At 40.9% G+C, this 18,608-nt stretch overlaps 1 protein-coding gene across 7 annotated transcripts in view; it reads left to right on the top strand.

Moving 5' to 3' along the window:
- The window catches only part of raf1b (Raf-1 proto-oncogene, serine/threonine kinase b), an 89,238-nt gene extending 76,986 nt beyond the window's left edge, over positions 1 to 12,252 (top strand). For 4 of the 7 annotated variants that reach the window (XM_080182128.1, XM_080182121.1, XM_080182135.1 and 1 more), the window contains exons 14-16: positions 5,047 to 5,178; positions 6,492 to 6,626; positions 11,303 to 12,252. In XM_080182128.1, coding sequence (XP_080038254.1) covers positions 5,047 to 5,178; positions 6,492 to 6,626; positions 11,303 to 11,443 — 408 coding nt within the window. In that variant the 3' untranslated portion in view covers positions 11,444 to 12,252. The remainder of the gene's footprint in view (positions 1 to 5,046; positions 5,179 to 6,491; positions 6,627 to 11,302) is intronic. The other 3 variants (XM_080182109.1, XM_080182100.1, XM_080182114.1) reach the window with 1 other exon arrangement.
- Positions 12,253 to 18,608: the final 6,356 nt, after the last annotated feature.

Here is an 18,608-nt window from a genome sequence, read left to right as displayed (position 1 = left end):
TTCATAAATGCCCTGGTTGGGAAGTGGAGGGATGGGTTAGTAAGTTTGCCGATGACACGAAGGTTGGTGGTGTTGTGGATGGTCTGGAGGGATGTCAGAAATTGCAGTGAGACATAGATAGGATGCAAGACTGGGTGGAGAAGTGGCAGATGGACTTCAACGCGGATAAATGTGTAGTGGTCCATTTTGGCAGGTCCAATGGGATAAGGAGTACTATACCAAGGGTAGGACTCTTAGCAGTGTTGAAGAGCAGAAGGACCTTGGGGTCCAGGTCCATAGGACTCTTAAATTGGCCTCGCAGGTGGAGGATGTGGTCAAGAAGGCGTATGGTGTACTGGCCTTCATTAATTGAGGGATTGAGTTTAGGAGTCGGGAGGTAATGCTGCAACTTTATAAGACCCTTGTCAGATCCCACTGGAGTACTGTGCGCAGTTCTGGTCGCCTCAGTACAAGAAGGATGTGGAAGCTATTGAGAGGGTGCAGAGGAAATTTACAAGGATGTTGCCTGGATTGGGAGGCATGCCTTATGAAGATAGGTTGAGGGAGCTAGGTCTCTTCTCCCTGGAGAGACCAAGATTGAGAGGTGACCTGATAGAGGTTTATAAAGTGTTGAGAGGTATAGATAGGGTGGATTCTCGGAGGCTATTTCTCAGGGCTGAAATGGTCGCTACGAGAGGACACAGGTTTAAGGTGCTGGGGAGCAAGTACAGAGGAGATGTCAGGGGTAAGTTTTTCATTCAGAGGGTGGTGAGTGAGTGGAATCGGCTGCTGTCGGTGGTGGGAGAGGCGAACTCGCTGGGGTCTTTTAAGAGTCTTTTGGATGAGTACATGGGATTTAATGGGATTGAGAGTTATAAATAGGCCTGGTAGGTATGGATATGATCGGCGCAACTTATGGGCCAAAGGGCCTGTTTGCGCTGTAGTGTTCTATGTTAATATGTTGGCTCTATTCTCTCTACCCAGATGCTGTCAGACTTACTAAGATTTTCCAGAATTTTCTGTCTTTGTGTCAGATTCCAGTACCTGTAATAATTTAATTTGTATTAATTTTAATCTGCGTACAAACTTTGACTTAAAATGTAGATGTGTAGGTAAATAAGCGGAGGCAATGTTATCGTGTTATTGTCGCTAGTTTAGTAATCTGGGAGACCCAGGCTCATGCTCTAGGGACCTGGTTTCGAATCCCACTATGGCAGCTGGTGAAATTCGAATTCAATAAATATCCGGAATTAAAAGTCTAATGATAACCGTGAACCCGTTATGAATTGTTGTAAAAAAACTGAGTTCACTAATGTCTTTTAGGGGAGGAAATCTGCTGTCCACATGTGGTCTGGCCTACACCCACTGCAATGTGGTTAAAGATCATGAGTTGAAAGGCAAATCAGGGATGAGCAATAAATGTTGGCACAGCCAGTGATGCTTACATCCCATAAATGAAAAAATAATCCTTGCATACTTATCGGCAAATAGAGTGCAGAGATTCAGCTTCTCAAGGGCAACTAGGGATGGATAATAAATGTTGTAAGAAGTCTCACAATACCAGGTTAAAGTCCAACAGGTTTATTTGGTAGCACGAGCCACTAGCTTTTGGAGCGCTGCTCCTTCATCAGGTAAGTGGGAGTTCTGTTACAAACAGGGCATATAAAGACACAAACTCAATTTACAAAATAGTGGTTGGAATGCGAGTCTTTACAGGCAAACAAGTCTTAAAGGTACAGATAATGTGAGTGGAGAGAGCATAAAGCACAGGTTGAAGAGATGTGTATTGTCACCAGCCAGGACAGTTAGTGAGATTTTGCAAGCCCAGGCAAGTCGTGGGTGTTACAGATAATGTGACATGAACCCAAGATCCTGGTTGAGGCCATCCTCATGTGTGTGGAACTTGGCAATCAGTCTCTGCTCAGCGACTCTGCACTGTCATGTGTCATGAAAGTTGCCTTGAAGAATGCTCACCCAAAAATCAATAAATGTTGGCCAGCCAGCGATGCCCATGTCCCACGAATGAATTTTAAAAGAAGTACCCAAATCAAATCTTTGTTTTGTTTTCTAACTTCTGATTCCCTGATCAAATCATGGGAACGCTGTAATGGCTGGTTAAATGACAGCAAAGATAATTGTGTTTAAATGTCCTTTTTGGCATCTCACAAACCTACCTTGCTTTCTCTGCCTTTTGATTTATGATTGGGTGCTTTCTCTTAATTCGGGATATCAGTTCCCTTACAATTTTCTGAAATTAATACTTCCTAAAATAGGAAATAATATTTCCTAATATTTCCCGGAGATGAACTTTATATTGAAAGTTTAGTTATAGTATTTGCACTCCCGTTTGTGCAGCCCCAAAAGCAATTTACTCATTCCTGCCTTTTTGGAATGATCAGCAGCAGATGCCACTTGAAAAATGACACGTCATCTCATCCTAGTCAGATGATCTTCCAAAAATAATTCTTTAAAAATAGTTTTACTTTAGCATATAACTTGACCCAGCGTACAGGATGACCTTATTTTTCCAGTTTATGCTTGGTGTATAATCAATCCTCCTTTTCAGCCATGACATCATTTATTATATTTTAGTAGTCAGTCTCAATTTTTTTTTCCTGATGAATGCAAGTTTTACTTACCGATACGTCATAACTGGGCATAAAGGATCAAATAGCTGTGTTGTGTGGGAGTTTAAGGCATGTCCAATCTGTGAACTAGAAGCAGATAACATTTCAAAATGGTGGCCACCCATATCCAGAGTGACATTTTGCTTTTATACTTGATGTCTAAGTTGACCCACGTTTTTGGACAGATTTTCTGAGGCTTTAAAGGTTGACTTGTATGCCAAAACCTGCGGTACTAGCTGCTGATTCATTAGAGCAAAGAAAGATACAGCAGAGGACCAGGCTCTTTGGCCCTCCATGCAGGGCTGATCATGATGCTCTAACTAAACTAAAAAAAACATTTTGCCCTTACTCAGTCTGTATCCCTCTACTCCCTCCCTACTCATGTACCCATCCAGATGCCTGTTAAATGTTGATAATGTGCCTACTTCCACCACCTCCTCTGGCAGTGTGTTCCAGGCACCCACCACTCTGTCTGAAAAATGTCCACTGTACATCTCCCTTAAACTTCGCCCCTCTCACCTTGAACTTGTGCCACCTTGTAATTGACACTTACTCCCTGGGAAAAAGCCTGTGACTACCCATCCTGTCTATGCTTCTGAGAACTTTGTGAACTTCTATCATCTGGGATATCTATCACTATCCTGTTTCAGTCAGGAAATAATTAAATAGGCAAGAAATTAGAACTTCTGCCATTTGGCCTTGTATTCATTAGTGACAAGAATGCACTCGATTAATTTGGTATTTTCATGTACACTGCTATATTTGTCTGTGAATAGCAAGCATTCAGTGTTAAACTCTACTTCTATTGCATCCAAAGATCACTAAGTTTCTCCAAATTATTCAGTTGGAATCTACTTCTAAATTAAATATACTGTCAAAATAACCTTTGGAATTATCATTAGAGACATGACTTATGTGTCAATAGATGAGCAGAAACTTATTTCTGATCAGAGTAATTAGTTCCGCCTAATCCTGGTGAGTTACTTAAAGTTCTATATTGGTGGGCAGCAGTTTTGATGCTTCTATATTCAAAGATGCAGCCCTTCCCCAACAGTAGGGATCTGGATGCTAGTTAATGCTACACGAAAAAGAGAAACTTTAATTGAAAGTGGCTATTTGTTCTGAAATGAGACCATGGAAAGCAGTTTAAACAGCGAATATTAGAAAAACCACGTTTTGAAACCTTGCCTTTTAGCTTTTAGAATATTCCATTTTATGGTAAGCTCCGTAGACTCTCCATAAATGGTCTGTTTGTCGTGTTAATGAAATAGAGCCTTCAGTTTTGGTAGTTGATATAAGGAGATCACTTATTTTTTAGAAGGTGAAAAACTAAATGGCATAGAGGGGCAAAGAGATCTGGGAATAAATACATTTGTTGTTAAAAGTATCATTGTAAGTTGAGACCATAAAGTGTGCAAAATATGGAGATCAATTTCCAGCAGAATAGAATGTAAAAGGAGGGAGGGATTGTTAAATTTATGTAGAATCTTGGCGAAAGAAAAATTTTTTTGAGTACTGTTGTATAGATCTGTGTCTCCTCCGTTTCACCAGAAAGGATATTGAACCACTGGAGAAAGTGTAGAAAAGAGTTACAAGGATTGAGAGGATGTCATTGACGATCAGGAAAGATTGAATAGATTGGGGCCTTTTAACCAGGCAAGAAAAAACTAAGAGACCTGATAATAGTCTTTCAAGTTATGGAGTGGTTTGACATGGTGGACATGGAGAAACTGTTTCCACTTTTCGTGAGTGCAGATAAAAGGGCAGAAATAGAAGATACACAGATCAAATTAAGAATTTAAGAGTATCTTTACACAGCATACTGAGAATGTGGAATTTGCTGCTACATGGATTGGCTGATGGATAGTTTTGCTGCCCTTAAGGGAGGCTTCATAAATACTTCATTAACGGCGTTAGATGGAGTCACCATCAGAGCTTGAGTGATGTGAGAAATAAGTAGATCTGAGTTGGTTTTGTGTGTGTGTGTGTGGTCATAGTTGGGCGAGGAGAGGAAAAGAGCAGAGATTCATTCCTCAGAAAAGAAAGCATGAATGCTCACTTGGATTGAGATTGAGGGTAAAGTACTTTTAACTGCTGGCTTACTCATTGGAGAAGATTTCAACAGATGTATTTCAGTCTACTCTGATTATTCATTTCTAATCAAGATTGGCCAGAATCCTTCCACAGACTGACTTTTCCTAGCCTGCTGCTCAACATGGAATCTTTGTTAGTATCTCCTGTTTTCTGTACTGTCTTCCTCACTTTTGAAAATAACGACTTGCGCTGACTCATGGTTCCAAGTCTGACCACCTTAAGTCTCATTATTTTGCACAGTTTGCATGAAAGAATATTTTCGAAGATTTAGATTTCCTAAAACTCCCAAAGATCCCCTTCCCTCAACTGGGTATTGTAACTTATTGCAAGGAATTGTTTTCTCTAGGCACCCGAGGTTATCCGAATGGAGGAGGTTAATCCATACAGTTTTCAATCTGACGTCTATTCATATGGTATTGTGCTGTTTGAACTAATGACAGGAGAACTGCCTTACTCCCACATAAACAATCGAGATCAGGTAGGAACGTGATTCATTCAAGTACCCAAGTCTTTAAAAACAAACTAACACTTGGTCTTCCTCCTCTTCTTCCCCTATGATTTTTCTCTGCTTTTTCTCCTTTATCACAAACTACTGCAGGCTAGTGACTTGTTGCTGCATCTCCGATAATACTTACGTGTGACCAGATGGCACAGGGCAGTTGTCCAGCTTGCTTTGGCTGTTGATTTATTAATCTTCCCTTCCTCTCCATGTGTCTGTCTGGGTTTCCTCCAGGTGCTCCGGTTTCCTCCCACAGTCCAAAGATGTGCTGGTTAAGTGCATTGGCCATGCTAAATTCTCCCTCCGTGTACCCGAACAGGCGCCAGAATATGGCGACTAGGGGATTTTCATTGTAATTTAATCGCAGTGTTAATGTAAGCTTACTTGTGACTATTAAATTAACTTTAACTTTTTCTTTCTTGGCCCCCAGTAACAAAGTGCCTCCTTATGATGATGCAGTGAAATTGGGTAATGGTGTTATAGGTTATAACAGCAATGGCCTGCATTTTGTAGAGCTTATGTCATGGATTTTGTTCCACTTATCCTGGGGATACGGGGATGGTTTACAGGTGTCAAAAGCCGTTCAGTGGCCATTCTTCATATGTGAACCACAAACTATTAAATTGCGGAGCGCATCAGGGAGCAGTGCCTGATCCTTGTTAACGCTTGTACATCTTCCAGCAGGAGTCCCCAGTGATCAGAAACATTTGTTCAGCAGGCATTGAAAACAGTTATAGAATTCCAATTGCTGCACTAAGTGAAACCACCCAGAGTTAGAAAGGAAAACCGACATTTATTCCACGGCTGGTATTTTACCCACTGGGAATCTGTCTGTTTTACCTTTCACTTGCAAATTGGGTTTTTAATTTCACACTCACAATATTGCAAACTATTTTGATTTCTTTCCAAATTCAGCACTCCCAATTTTGTAAAGCAGTGATTAAACCTGTAAAATATAAAATTTGCTCTGCGCATGCTGCACACTTCTTACTTGAGTCTCAGAGTTATGAAGGCCGCTCTTGCATCTGCTCGCCTCTGCCACCAGATGGAGCTTCAAAAAAAACTAGCATTTACACAGCCCTTTAATGTGGTAAAAATATCCCATTGTAAAATATCCCAATGAAATATTTACTCTGCTTCTCTCTCTGGAGATGCTGCCTGATCTGCTGAGCATTTCCTTCCTTTTTCATAAAAAAAGTATTTTTCTAACATTCTTGATAAACATATTTCACATTTTTTCACCCATTGGTGCAACAATGTTTTAAAACCTGCCTTTGCCTTTGTGCGATTAGATCATTTTCATGGTGGGAAGAGGATTTTTAACACCTGACCTCAGTAAACTCTACAAAAATTGCCCAAAAGCAATGAAAAGACTTGTAGCAAACTGTTTGAACAGGAACAAGGATGACCGACCTCTCTTTCCTCAGGTAAGACTAAAGACAGTGAGGGCACCTACTGTGTTTACTGATGATAAGCCATAAAAATAAGACGTGGGTTATTTTTATAGTGGCAAGGTTTGTGAGTTTTGATTGTGTATGCACTTTTCACACTTGGGAGTAAATCAAACTATATTACTAGATCAGGGGAGTACAAATCAAATTATACTACAACATGTACTCTGGTGAGATCCTGACTGCTATGTCCAGTTCTGATCGTTTAAGGCACTAGAAACACTTGGAATATTTAGAGCGAGATCAGAGAAAAGTCACAGGACTACTTGCGGAATCCTTGGACTGAGAAAGTACTGAGGAATTAACAAGAGGTTAGGGACTGTGATCTCTTTGAATGAAGATCAGTGTTACAAAATATAGATAATTACATAGTACAGAAAAGATTGGCCATGCTAAATTAACCCTTAGTGTCAGGGAAATTAGCAGGGAAAATACGTGGGATTGCGGGAATAGGCCTAGGTGGGATTGTTGTTGGTGCAGTCTTGATGGGCTGAATAACCTCCTTATGCACTGTGGGAATTCTATGATTGTATGAAAAGAAATGCAGAGCTTTATTTAGGGCGGCCTGGTAGTGCAATGGTTAGCGCTGCTGCTTTACAGCTCCAGGGACCTGGGTTTGATTCCCGTCTTGGGTCATTGTCTGTGTGGAGTTTGCACATTCTCCTCGTGTCTGCATGGGTTTCTTTTGGGTGCTTTGGTTTCCTCCCACAGTCCAAAGATGTGCGGGTTAGGTTGATTGGCTATGCTAAAATTGCCCCTTAGTGTCCTGAGATGTGTAGGTTAGAGGGATTAGCGGGTAAATATGTAGGGATATGGGTAGGGGATGGGTGGGATTGTGGCCTCTTTCTGCACTGTAGGGTTTCTATGATTTCTATTCAAAGTTTTTATAAATAATATGGGTGGAGAAATGGCAGATGGAGTTTAATCCTGGCAAGTGTGAGGTGTTGCACTTTGGAAGATCAAATGTTATGGATAAGTACATAGTTAATGGCAGGACCCTAAACACCAAGTGGCCACACAATTACTTAGAGCGGTAAAGAAGTCGTATAGCATACTCGCTTTTATTGGCCGGGTCATTGAGTACCAGAGTCAGGACGTGATATTGCAGCTTTATAAAACTTTGGGTTAGGCCACACTTACAGTATTGAGTTAAATTCTGGTCGTCACAATAGAGGAAGGATGTGGAGGCTTTGGAGACAGTGCAGAAGTGATTTACCAGGAGGCAGCCTTGATTAGAAGATATGAGCCATTAGGAGAGGCTGGACAAATTAGGGTTGTTTTCTCTGGAGTGAGAGGAGGCTGAGGGGTGACCTGATAGAGAAGTCAATAGGATTATGATAGGGTTGACAGTCAGAATCTTTTTCCCAGAGTTGAAATATCTAATACTATGGGGCATGCATTTAAGGTGAGAGGGGGAAAGTTCGAAGGAGATGTGAGGGGCAAGTTCTTTACACAGAGAGTGGCTGGGTGTTTAAGGGGCTTTTATATACTCACATGAACATGACAGGAATAGAGGGATATGGACCAAGGGCAGGCAGAAGGGATTATTTTAATTTGGCGTCATGTTCAGCACAACATCGTGGGCCAAAGGGTCTGTTCCTCCACTGTTCTATGTTCTAAACCAAGACAATAGAACAAGGTTAAATAGGTGAAGGGTAAATCAAGAACTAATGTCAGAACAGACTTCGAGAAAGGTATTGGGGGAGACACTTAAGAAGTTCATCGTAGAATTCCTACTTTGCAGAAAAGGCCATTCAGCCCCTCAAGTGTGTACCGACTTTTTGACAGAGCATCTTACCCAAGCCCGCCCTATTCCTGTAGCTCTTAAGGGTCTATTTTCTTCTTCAGAATAAACTTGAGCATGACTGGTTTGAAGTGGAAACTTCTTTATTAAGTGTCTTTTATACTTTTAGCATTTTACAGAAAGTGAAATAAAGATTACTTAAGTGAGAGAGAAAAAGAGAGAAAGAGAAAGATAAAGAGCAGCAAAAGACAGCGCTGTATCGAACTAACTAAACATTGATCTGCATCTACAATGAAACTAAACACTTACCTTGTGTTATTAGAGAGTTGGGTACAGGCAATCTCTAACTGCATCAAAACACTGGCAACTGTGGCCATGGAAGCTTCTGTTTACCTTATGAGCAAGCTTGTTTATCTTACATTGTACTTTTAGACAATGTTGCTAAGTTTCCAGGCTGGACCCAGAATTCCAGGCTGATCTGGCCAAATTAGCTTAAGTTAGCTTTAAGGCATAGCACAATTAGTTACATTAGGCAGAAATACTTTAAAATGAAGCCTTTAACTGGGCAAACCATACAATGGATCCCATAAACCCCACATATTTACTATGGCCCATTCATCTAACCTACACATCTTTGGACTGTGGGAGGAAACCGGAGCACCCAGAGGAAACCCACACAGACATGGGGAGAACACGCAATTCCACACAGTCACCCAAGGCCCAGAATTGAACACGGGTCCCTGGAACTGTGAGACAGCAATGCTAACTACTGTGCCACTCTCAAAGTCATAATTGGAAGAATTATAGCCTTCAAGATAAATGAACTGAGATAGACTGAATGAGTCTCGATCATCTATATTTATTTTGTGATTAGGGAATCATTTAAGCAGGGGTCACGCATTGAAGTATTCTGTCAGAATCTTCTGCTAGACATAGAAAGGAGGACAGCATGCCACAAGCAAATTCTAGAAGTTTGTGCAGCAGCTACCAGCCATACAGGGAAAAGGGACTCCAATTAGCTAGCACTAAGTGATTTTCAATACCATCAGATGTTTAAGTATTCTGGTCACAATCGCAAATATACAATGGTGACATTATGAGAATTCAGTCCACTCTTGGGGTGATCGAAGACTCACACACACTTGATTGTTTCTCTTTGTCTTCTCAACCGCTGTTGATGTTTTTTTTCTAACCTTGTTGCATAAAATGATTAAGTCTTATTTTTATCATGTTTAGACAAGATGTGACAGAACCCTCAGAGCTTTTGCAGTAAGCAGTGATTTGAAAGCGAGGGTCTCTTATTCCTTCAGGGATCAGGAAAAGAGTTCTAAACACCCATCTATGAACGATGGTTCCACTGTTCTTGAAGGAAGGATCCAACATCCACCTTCACTGCTTCCTTGCGGTGGTGACTTACTACTCTGCGCATATCTGTCTCCTCAAACTTTGATCTTGCAAGAACCAGATATTTTAATTATTAATAGGATAATTATTTTGTGTGTTCACTGCACACTACCAATGCATTAGACAAAATCTAATCTTATAGTCCCTACTGGAATGGTGAGAATCAGTAGCAGGTCATTGACCTGAGCCTTTAGCCTGCTGCACCATTATGGAGGGGCCTTGGAGGAGGATGGTGTGGTCAATTACATCAAAGGCAGGTTGAGAAGGACGAGGAGGGAACACTTACTTTTGTCACAGTCATGAGGGGCACAGTGGTTGGCACTGCTGCCTCACAGCACCAAGGACCTGAGTTTGATTTCCCAGCTTGGTTCACTATCTGTGCTGAGTCTGCACATTTTCCCCATGTCTGCATGGTTTTCTTCTGAGTGCTGCATTTTCTTCCCACAGTCTGAAAGCTGTGCTGGTTAGGTGCTAAATTCTCCCTCCGTGTACCCAAACAGGTGCTGGAATGTGGCAACTAGGGGATTTTCACAGTAACTTCATTGCAATGTTAATGTAATCCTACTTGTGACACTAATAAATAATAAATACAAAGGATGTTATTTGTGACTTTGAATCGAGTCGTTTTGGTACTCTGGCTTCTTTTGCAGATTGATGAATACTCAAAAATCAGTATGCAATCCTGACTGCTTTACTGTAAGATAAGTGCTATATGTAGTATAATAATTACCATTTTGCATTGTTCCTTTATGGGGGGGGGGGTGAGGTTGGGAAGGGTGTGGCAGGGGTCAATCCATCATTTGCATTCCATTATTGGGATGCTAATCAGGTTCACGCCGGCCTCTGGTGGGTTTTCCGAACTGCCACGATGGGCAGCAGGGGAAGATTCTGCCATAAATTCACGTTGGCGTGAAACCAAATACTGGGCCTCCTGCCCTCAAACACAGTGGCAAGGGCTTGGGAAAATTCAGCCCTTGGTTTCCATTCAGATGTCAGGGAAGAGGCTCAATCTGAGCTTTGCAGGAGAACGAGTACAGTTAGCCCTGAGGCACGAGGCTCCCATTTTTAACCAGGAAATTACATTCCCACAGGTAGCCTGGAACGATTGACTGCATTAGGAGTGAATAGGCTCAAATTTCAGCTGATACAGGCATATGGAATTCTAGATGTAGTATACAATAAATGCAGGAGATGGTTAATAACATGCAGACGTGGAAGATGTACTTCCAGGATTTTTTGCGATTGAATAACAAGGAGAAAGCTAATTCTGTTGAACAGTTGATGTGACAAGGGACTGTTGCAGCAACATAGTTATTGTAAAGAATTTAATTGAATCCTTTATAAGGATTAGATTAAAATAGGTAGCAGTTTTTAACCATAATTTCATATATCTTAAATTGCCATAACTGTAACTTAAACTACATAAATTGCATGTATATAGATTCAAATGTGTAGCATTGCTTCATTCTACTTTTTAATCTCCTCCTTTCCAAAATTGTTACAGATTTTATCCTCTGTTGAACTGTTGCAACATTCATTACCCAAAATCCACCGTAGTGCCTCGGAACCCTCTCTACATCGAGCTGCACACACTGAAGATTTGAATCCCTTAACCTTAACATCAACAAGACTGGTTGCTTGCTGACCTCGAGTCAAGAGCAATAGAGAAAGCTATTGTGCAGTTATGCTTCTTTGGGTGCTACAGGCAAGTGAATGATATGCAGCATCTTGTAATCAATTCTGGAAGCTGCCATTGTTCAGATTTAATGATACCAACTGGTCAGGCAAAAGGTGCCACCATTTGATTCAATGTGTGGATTCCTGGTAAGTTTCATGAAGCCTTTTCCAAAGATGGACATACAGCTGACTTGCACATTGGAGATTACTGCGTGGCAGACACACCATTGCCCATTGCCATCCTCACCACCAGACTTCAGACTGTGCACTGGTGCACTGTGGCTGAATTGGAGACTGTTACATTACAGCATACTACACGATCCAATCAGCAAACAACTTGCTCATCAAAGAAGACATTTCTAAAGCAAATATTCACCGCTTTTGTATTGACTTAACAGATGTGAGGATTAAAGGTGAACTAATGCGGTAAACAGAGAATCAGTACGATGCAACAAGTGTGTTGAAGTGGTTATAAATAATTGGGAGGTTTATTGTTTAAGTTTTGTTTGTTTTTTTTGCCATTGAGTGGGGATAACATGGTATTCCATTGGGTACCTGTAGAGTTGTTGTCAGTCCCATGTATTTTAATAAAATAAGTTAATTTGCATTTTGTACAGAACTATATGCAGTTCTTTTAGATCAGTCTATTCAGAGCGTTAGATAATTGAAAAATGTAATAACAGATTTTAACAGCATTAAAATGCCAAGAAAAACTACAAATGTACTATTAGTTACTACTGAGGAATAGTATAAAAACTTCAAGTCAAAAAATAGAGGTGGCTGCAATCGTTTATATTCATTATCATTTTCCGAAACTCCAGTTTAGCCAGAAGAGTAAATAGATTGAAACTTGTGCCTGTGTTCCTCCATAGTATACCATAATACCATTTGGTTTTATAATCTGTCATACTGAAAGTTTATTTATTTGTGTCACAAGTAGGCTTACATTAACACTGCAATGAAGTTACTGTGAAAATCCCCTAGTTGCCACACTCTGGCACCTGTTCAGGTACACCGAGGGAGAATTTGGCATGGCCAATGCACCTAACCAGTACGTTTTTTTGGACAGTGGGAGGAAACCCGGAGCATTTAGAGGAAACCCACACAGACATGGGGAAAAAGTGCAAACTTCACACAGACAGTGACCCAAGCCAGGGTTCATGGTGCTGTGAGGCAGTAGGGCTAACCATCGTGCCACCCCATGAACTCAACGTGAATGATTTTTTCTCTTTGTGATGATTTCCTCTCTTCCTAAGGTGTTAACCTCTTTGTGTAGCATAATACAATGGTCATCAAAATTCCTGTGTTCGTTTTAGGGTGCTAAAAATAGTGAGAATAGTAAAAGTTTGTTTAGATTTGTTACAATCCCCATAGAGGCCAATAACAAAAAAAACTGAATTCCAGTTGATGGCTGAAAAGATATCATGACAAAATTCCACAAGTTAAGACTTTTACTGTAATAAGCAACTGAAAGTACCATTGACTGAACACTTTCTATAGGTAACTTACACTTTAAATTATGGACTAGGACATTCATAAGTATACATTGTACTGAGCTTGACATTGGCTCAAAACTTTGGATTAGAGTCAGGACCCACCCCTTATGTGATCAGACAGAAATCTACCCACTTATCTGCATGCGTTGACTTCCGATCTTCAGTGCAGAGGAACTTTCTCAGCGCAGGAATCCTAGCAGAGAGCAGTGATGATGATCTGCTCAGAAGCGTTTGTACAGTACTGACAGTAACACCTCTTTGGTGTTTAGATGTTCCCAAACCTGTGTGTCAGTGAGTGAGAGTATAAGTGGATAGTGTGGCAGCTGGGTAACATGGATAGGGTGCTGTGAGGAGGTTGGAGTGCAGGGGTTGCTGCAACACCTCCTGGTAGCTGGCCAGGTAAATCAGAACTGAAAGAATCAGAGACATTTTCAGTAGGTCTTGAATTGCCTATTGGAAGTTCAAACTTGCTGGAAGATGCACAGAGTGATTGAGTGATTCCGCAGGGTCCTGATGCATATCCTGGGTAACGTCCGGTCCCTGGATTTGGAGACTGAAAGATCTGGGCTATTCAATTTTCCTGGAGCCGGTCCAACGTGATTCTTAGCTCTTTGGATTTACTTTAATTCCTTTCCTTTTTCAGCTTGGTAACTTCTAACTCCAGGACTGTGTTGACATCATGCAAGCATGGTGAATCATCCACACTTGTTTTAATTCCTCCTAGTTTTGGTCTTTTCAAACTGATTATGAGCTCTCACCTGTAATCTTGCACAGTGAACTATAAAAACTTCCAGCCTACACTGCCCTCTCGCTCCCAATTCTAGGCAGACTAATTTGGTGATATGTTAGTGAAGCCTGTAACATGATTTGACAATAACTTCCTTGGCACACTCCCCCTCTCAAAACCTATCTCCATGGTAATGTGAATCACATGGGCTTTGTAACCAGGTAGAAATGCTAACTAGCTATTCTTTAGACTCCAATTCTATCCAACCTTGGAATCAAATAGCCAGCTTGTAGTATAACCATTTATAACTAACTACACATTTTTAACACTTTCCTGGAACTACCAACCTAATCACTATCAGCACAGATACTGCTGCCATTGCCTCCAAGTGTGAACATCTTACACCTTCTTCCCCGCAAAGCAATCCATGTCTCCTTTTAATCTTTACCAGCTATGTCACCTAGGCTTATTGTCAGGCCGACTTCAGAACTCCTTTTATCTTACCTAAAATATTGTGCGCGGTTCTGGTCACCACATTACCAGAAGGACGTGGAAGCTTTGGAGAGAGTGCAAATGAGGTTCACCAGGATGTTATCTGATCTTCAGGGTTTTGACAATGAGGAGAGGTTGAATAAACTAGGATTGTTCACACTGGAAAGACGGAGGCTGAGGGGAGACCTGATAGGGGTCTACAAAATTATCTCAGGCAAAGATAGGCTGGATACTCAGAGGCTAGGATGGAAGTGTCAATTACAGGGGGGCACAGGTTCAAGGTGAGAGGGGGAAAGTTTAAGGGAGATGTGCAGGGGAAGTTTTTCACACAGAGAGTGGTGGGTACCTGGAACGTGCTGCTAGAAGAGGTGATGGAAGCAGACACGTTAACATCATTTAAGAAGCATCTGAATAGGTACACAAATAGAGAGGGAATAGAGGGATACAGACCGAGTAAGGGCAGAAAGTTTTTTAAGTTCAGTTTAGAGACAGGATCTACAAGCACTTAGAGAGGCAAGAACTGATTAGGGACTTTGAGTGGAAAATCATATCTCACAAATTTGATTGAGTTTTTTTGAAGGGATAACCAAAAAGGTAGATGAGGGCAATGCAGTCAATGTTGTCTACATGGACTTTAGCAAGGCCTTTGACAAGGTACCACATGGTAGGTTGTTACATAAGGTTAAATCGCACAGGATCCAGGGTGTGGTAGCCAAATGGATACAAAATTGGCTCGATGGCAGAGGGTGATTCTAGTGTTATTTTTCGAACTGGAGACCTGTGACAGCGGTGTGTCTCAGAGGTCCACTGTTATTAGTTATTTATATTAATGATTTGGATGAGAATTTATAGGACATGGTTAGTAAGTTTGCAAATGACACCATAATTGGTGGCATAGTGGAGTGAAGAAGGTTATCTTGAAGAACGGGATCTTGATCAGTTGGGCCAGTGGGCCGATGAATGGCAGATGGAGTTTAATTTAGATAAACGTGTGGTGGTGAATTTTGATAGATCAAATTGAGGCAGGACCTACTCAGTTAATGGTAGGGCGTTGAGGAGAGTTAAAGAATATAAAGATCTACAAGTGCAAATTCATAGAAACTGGAGTCATAGGTGGAAAGGATGGTAAAGGTGACATTCAGCGTGCTTGATTTCATTGAATACAGGATTTGAGATGTCTTGTTGAAGTTGCATAAGACATTAGCAAGGGCACACTGTGTGCAGCTCTGGTCACCCTATTATAGAAAGGATATTATTAAACTAGAAATAGTACAGAAGAGATTTACTAGGATGCTAGTGAGACTTGATAGTTTTGAGCTACAAGGAGAGAATGGATAGACTAGGACTTCTTTCCCTGGAGCATAGGAAGCTTAGGGGTGATCTTATAGAAATCTATAAAATAATGAGGGGCATAGATAAGGTAGTCAACATCTTTTCCCAAAGGTAAAACTAGAAGGCATAGGTTTATGGAGAGAAGGGAGAGATACAAAAGGATCCAGAGGGGCATTTTTGTCTGGAACAAACTGCCATAGCTGGTAGTAGAGGCAGGTACAATTGTCTTTTAAAAAGCATTCAGACAGTTACATGGTGAGATGGGTATAGAAGGATATGGGCCAAACATAGGCAATTGGGACTAGCTTAGTGGTAAAAATTGGGCAGCATGGACAAGTTGGACTGAAGGGCCTGTTTCCAGGCTATAAACTTCTATGACTCTAGTTAGGACATCATGATCAGCACAGGCTTGGATGGCCAAAGGGGCTGTTCCTCTGCTGTAAGACAGACCCAAAGTATCTAATAAATACCATAATCATAGCAGTAATTCAGGTCATATAACCTGTGATTATAGATATTTCAAATAAAGAGGATATTTCAAAGTTAGTTACAGAAGAATGATAAATAAGAAGTGGGTTAAGTTAAATGGTGTGAAGAATGCAGCATTAAGGTAGAAGGATACAATAAGGTCTTCTTCCCAGGTAAAACTTTTGCATATTAACACACTACAAGAAATACACAGTGAATTAGAGGCTCAACTACCATTTAGAAGGTATGACACAGGGGCTATTACTGCAACATGATTGCAGGCCAGTCAGAATTGGGAGTTAGACGTTTCAAGTTATGAGGCTTTTTGAAAGTACCTGATGGAGCAGTCCTCCAAAAGCTTGTGATTCCAAATAAATCTGTTGGACTTTAACCTGGTGTTGAGATTTCTTACTGTGCCCACCCCAGTCCAAAACCAGCATCTCCACATCATGGCCTTTAGAAAGGATAGTAACAAATTGAAAGAGGAGGGGTATTATTGATTAAATATAGTACTGCAACATTAGTTAGGGAATTGAGGAAATAGGACTTAAAACTGAAATGATAGTATAAAGAGCTCTTAATCACAGCAATGAAGTGGCAGAATATAGTAACAGAGATGAGACAGGCTTGTAACAAAAACAAGTTATAACTGGAGACTTTTAATTTTTATAAAGATTGCGAAGCCAGGGAACTGAATTTGAGTGCATTCAAAGTCATTTTCTGGAGCAATATATTCAAGAATTAACTAGAGAGCAGGATATAGTAGATTTAATGAGTATTGAACCTGACTTGGTTTATGTGAGTACAAAGGAACAGGAATAATGTATTTCCCCAAAGGACAAGGCAGTTGGATGGAGTTAGGATACCAAACAGCTAAACAGGGCAGGATTGTGTGTAACTTGATTTCTTTTTGTGTAGAAGACCAGTAAGGTCTTCATTCTCCCTCTGAAAATAGGTCGGTCTTGGAAGGTTGCTGGCACACGTGAAACAGCCCCATGATGAATCACCAGCAATGGGAAAAACTTGAGCAACATGGAGAGTATGAAAAATTTGGCATGATTGTTTATATAACAGGCCTCCTCTGTTTATGGCTGGATATGTTTTTTTTCCTGGCATCTCGTCACCAATTGCAGTCAGTGAGCACATGTCTGATGTGCTTATTCCATATCTGTCAACTAAAGGTTTCGATGGCACTATTGGATTGTACCTGTAATTACTTTTCTCTGTAACTTTGGAAATTGAATGACCAGTTTGTTAGCAAATCATTATTCACAAGGATTTGTAGCAAGGTGTCAAATCAGCTTTTTAAGCCAAATTCTCATAAATCAGAAATTAAATCAGATGTCCAGAGGAGCAAACAGCATTGGAAAATACCAGCAGTCGAAACAGAAAATGGGGGAACAATTGCAAGATTGGCTCAGTTTCTCACCTTTTCAGGATTGCTAAATTTTTTCACTATTCAGATTTTTGATGTGTCCTTTTGGTGATTCAAGAGCACAGAGGCCATTCAGCCCCTTGCTGACTGAACGAGCAATCAAGTGCCATTTCCCTGTCTTCTCCCCATTACCCCGCACATCCTTCCTTTTCATTTAGCAATCTAATCCCCTCTTGGATACTTGGATTGAACTTTCCTCCATCCTCTGACAGTACATGCCGACCGTAGCCACTTGCTGTGTGAAAAGGTTTTTTCTCATGTCGCTTTTACTCATGTTTGGTACAAATTATGATTATGTTTGCAGGAACCAGGTGACAGTTTGATATTGATATTTGTACGTAAATGTACATACTATGATGCACACCAATGTGTGACTAATATCTGTGGCACTGCTATTAAATAGGATTAAATGCAATTTCCTAAGGAACATTAAATCACAGTACCAGCAAGATTGAAGTCATTAAATTCTAATTTTTAAGTAAAGTTTAAAAAGTTCTTGAAGTTTATTTATTGGTGCCACATTGCAATGAAGTTACTGTGAAAATCTCCTAGTCACACACGCTGGTACCTGTTTGGGTACACCGAGGGAATATTTAGCACAGCCAATGCGTCTAACCAGTACGTCTTTCGGACTGTGGGAGGAGACCAGAGCACCCGGAGGAAACACACACAGACACGGGGAGAACATGCAGATTCCGCACAGACAGTGACCCAAGTCAGGAATTGAACCTGGGTCCCTGGCGCTGTGAGGCAGCAGTGCTAACTACTGAGCCACCATGGGTGAAACTGGAACTTAATTGCTGTTCCAGGTGTAGACTGGAACCCAAACTTTTTTAAAATTAAAATCAGTCAGGAAGAAGGCATTTTGGTTCCTATGTCAATCAATGGGGGCAAATTGTCCTAACAACATTTATCACTCAACCTGTGTTAGTCATCTGGTCAGCTTTCTTTGTCAACTGTGGGGCCATGCTAAGCCCAAATAAGCTGCCATATTTCTCGATAATGAAGTGCTAGATTTTGTTCTCAAAGTTTCTGGGCAGCTGGCTGATGTAAGATCAGGGACACCCACCGCTGCTGCTGACTGAAGACCTAAACGATCAAGGGTTGGGGCTAGTTAACATGGCCAGGTGGTTCTGGACCACTGCAATATTGGTCAATCCAACCAACCTCCAAACCTAGTGAA

Source organism: Carcharhinus amblyrhynchos, chromosome 3 (assembly GCF_965287045.1).
Source record: "Carcharhinus amblyrhynchos chromosome 3, sCarAmb.v2.hapA, whole genome shotgun sequence".
NCBI classification, from domain to species: domain Eukaryota; kingdom Metazoa; phylum Chordata; class Chondrichthyes; order Carcharhiniformes; family Carcharhinidae; genus Carcharhinus; species Carcharhinus amblyrhynchos.
The sequence above is the reverse complement of the archived record's forward strand: the minus strand, read 5'-3'. Positions and strand labels throughout refer to the sequence as shown.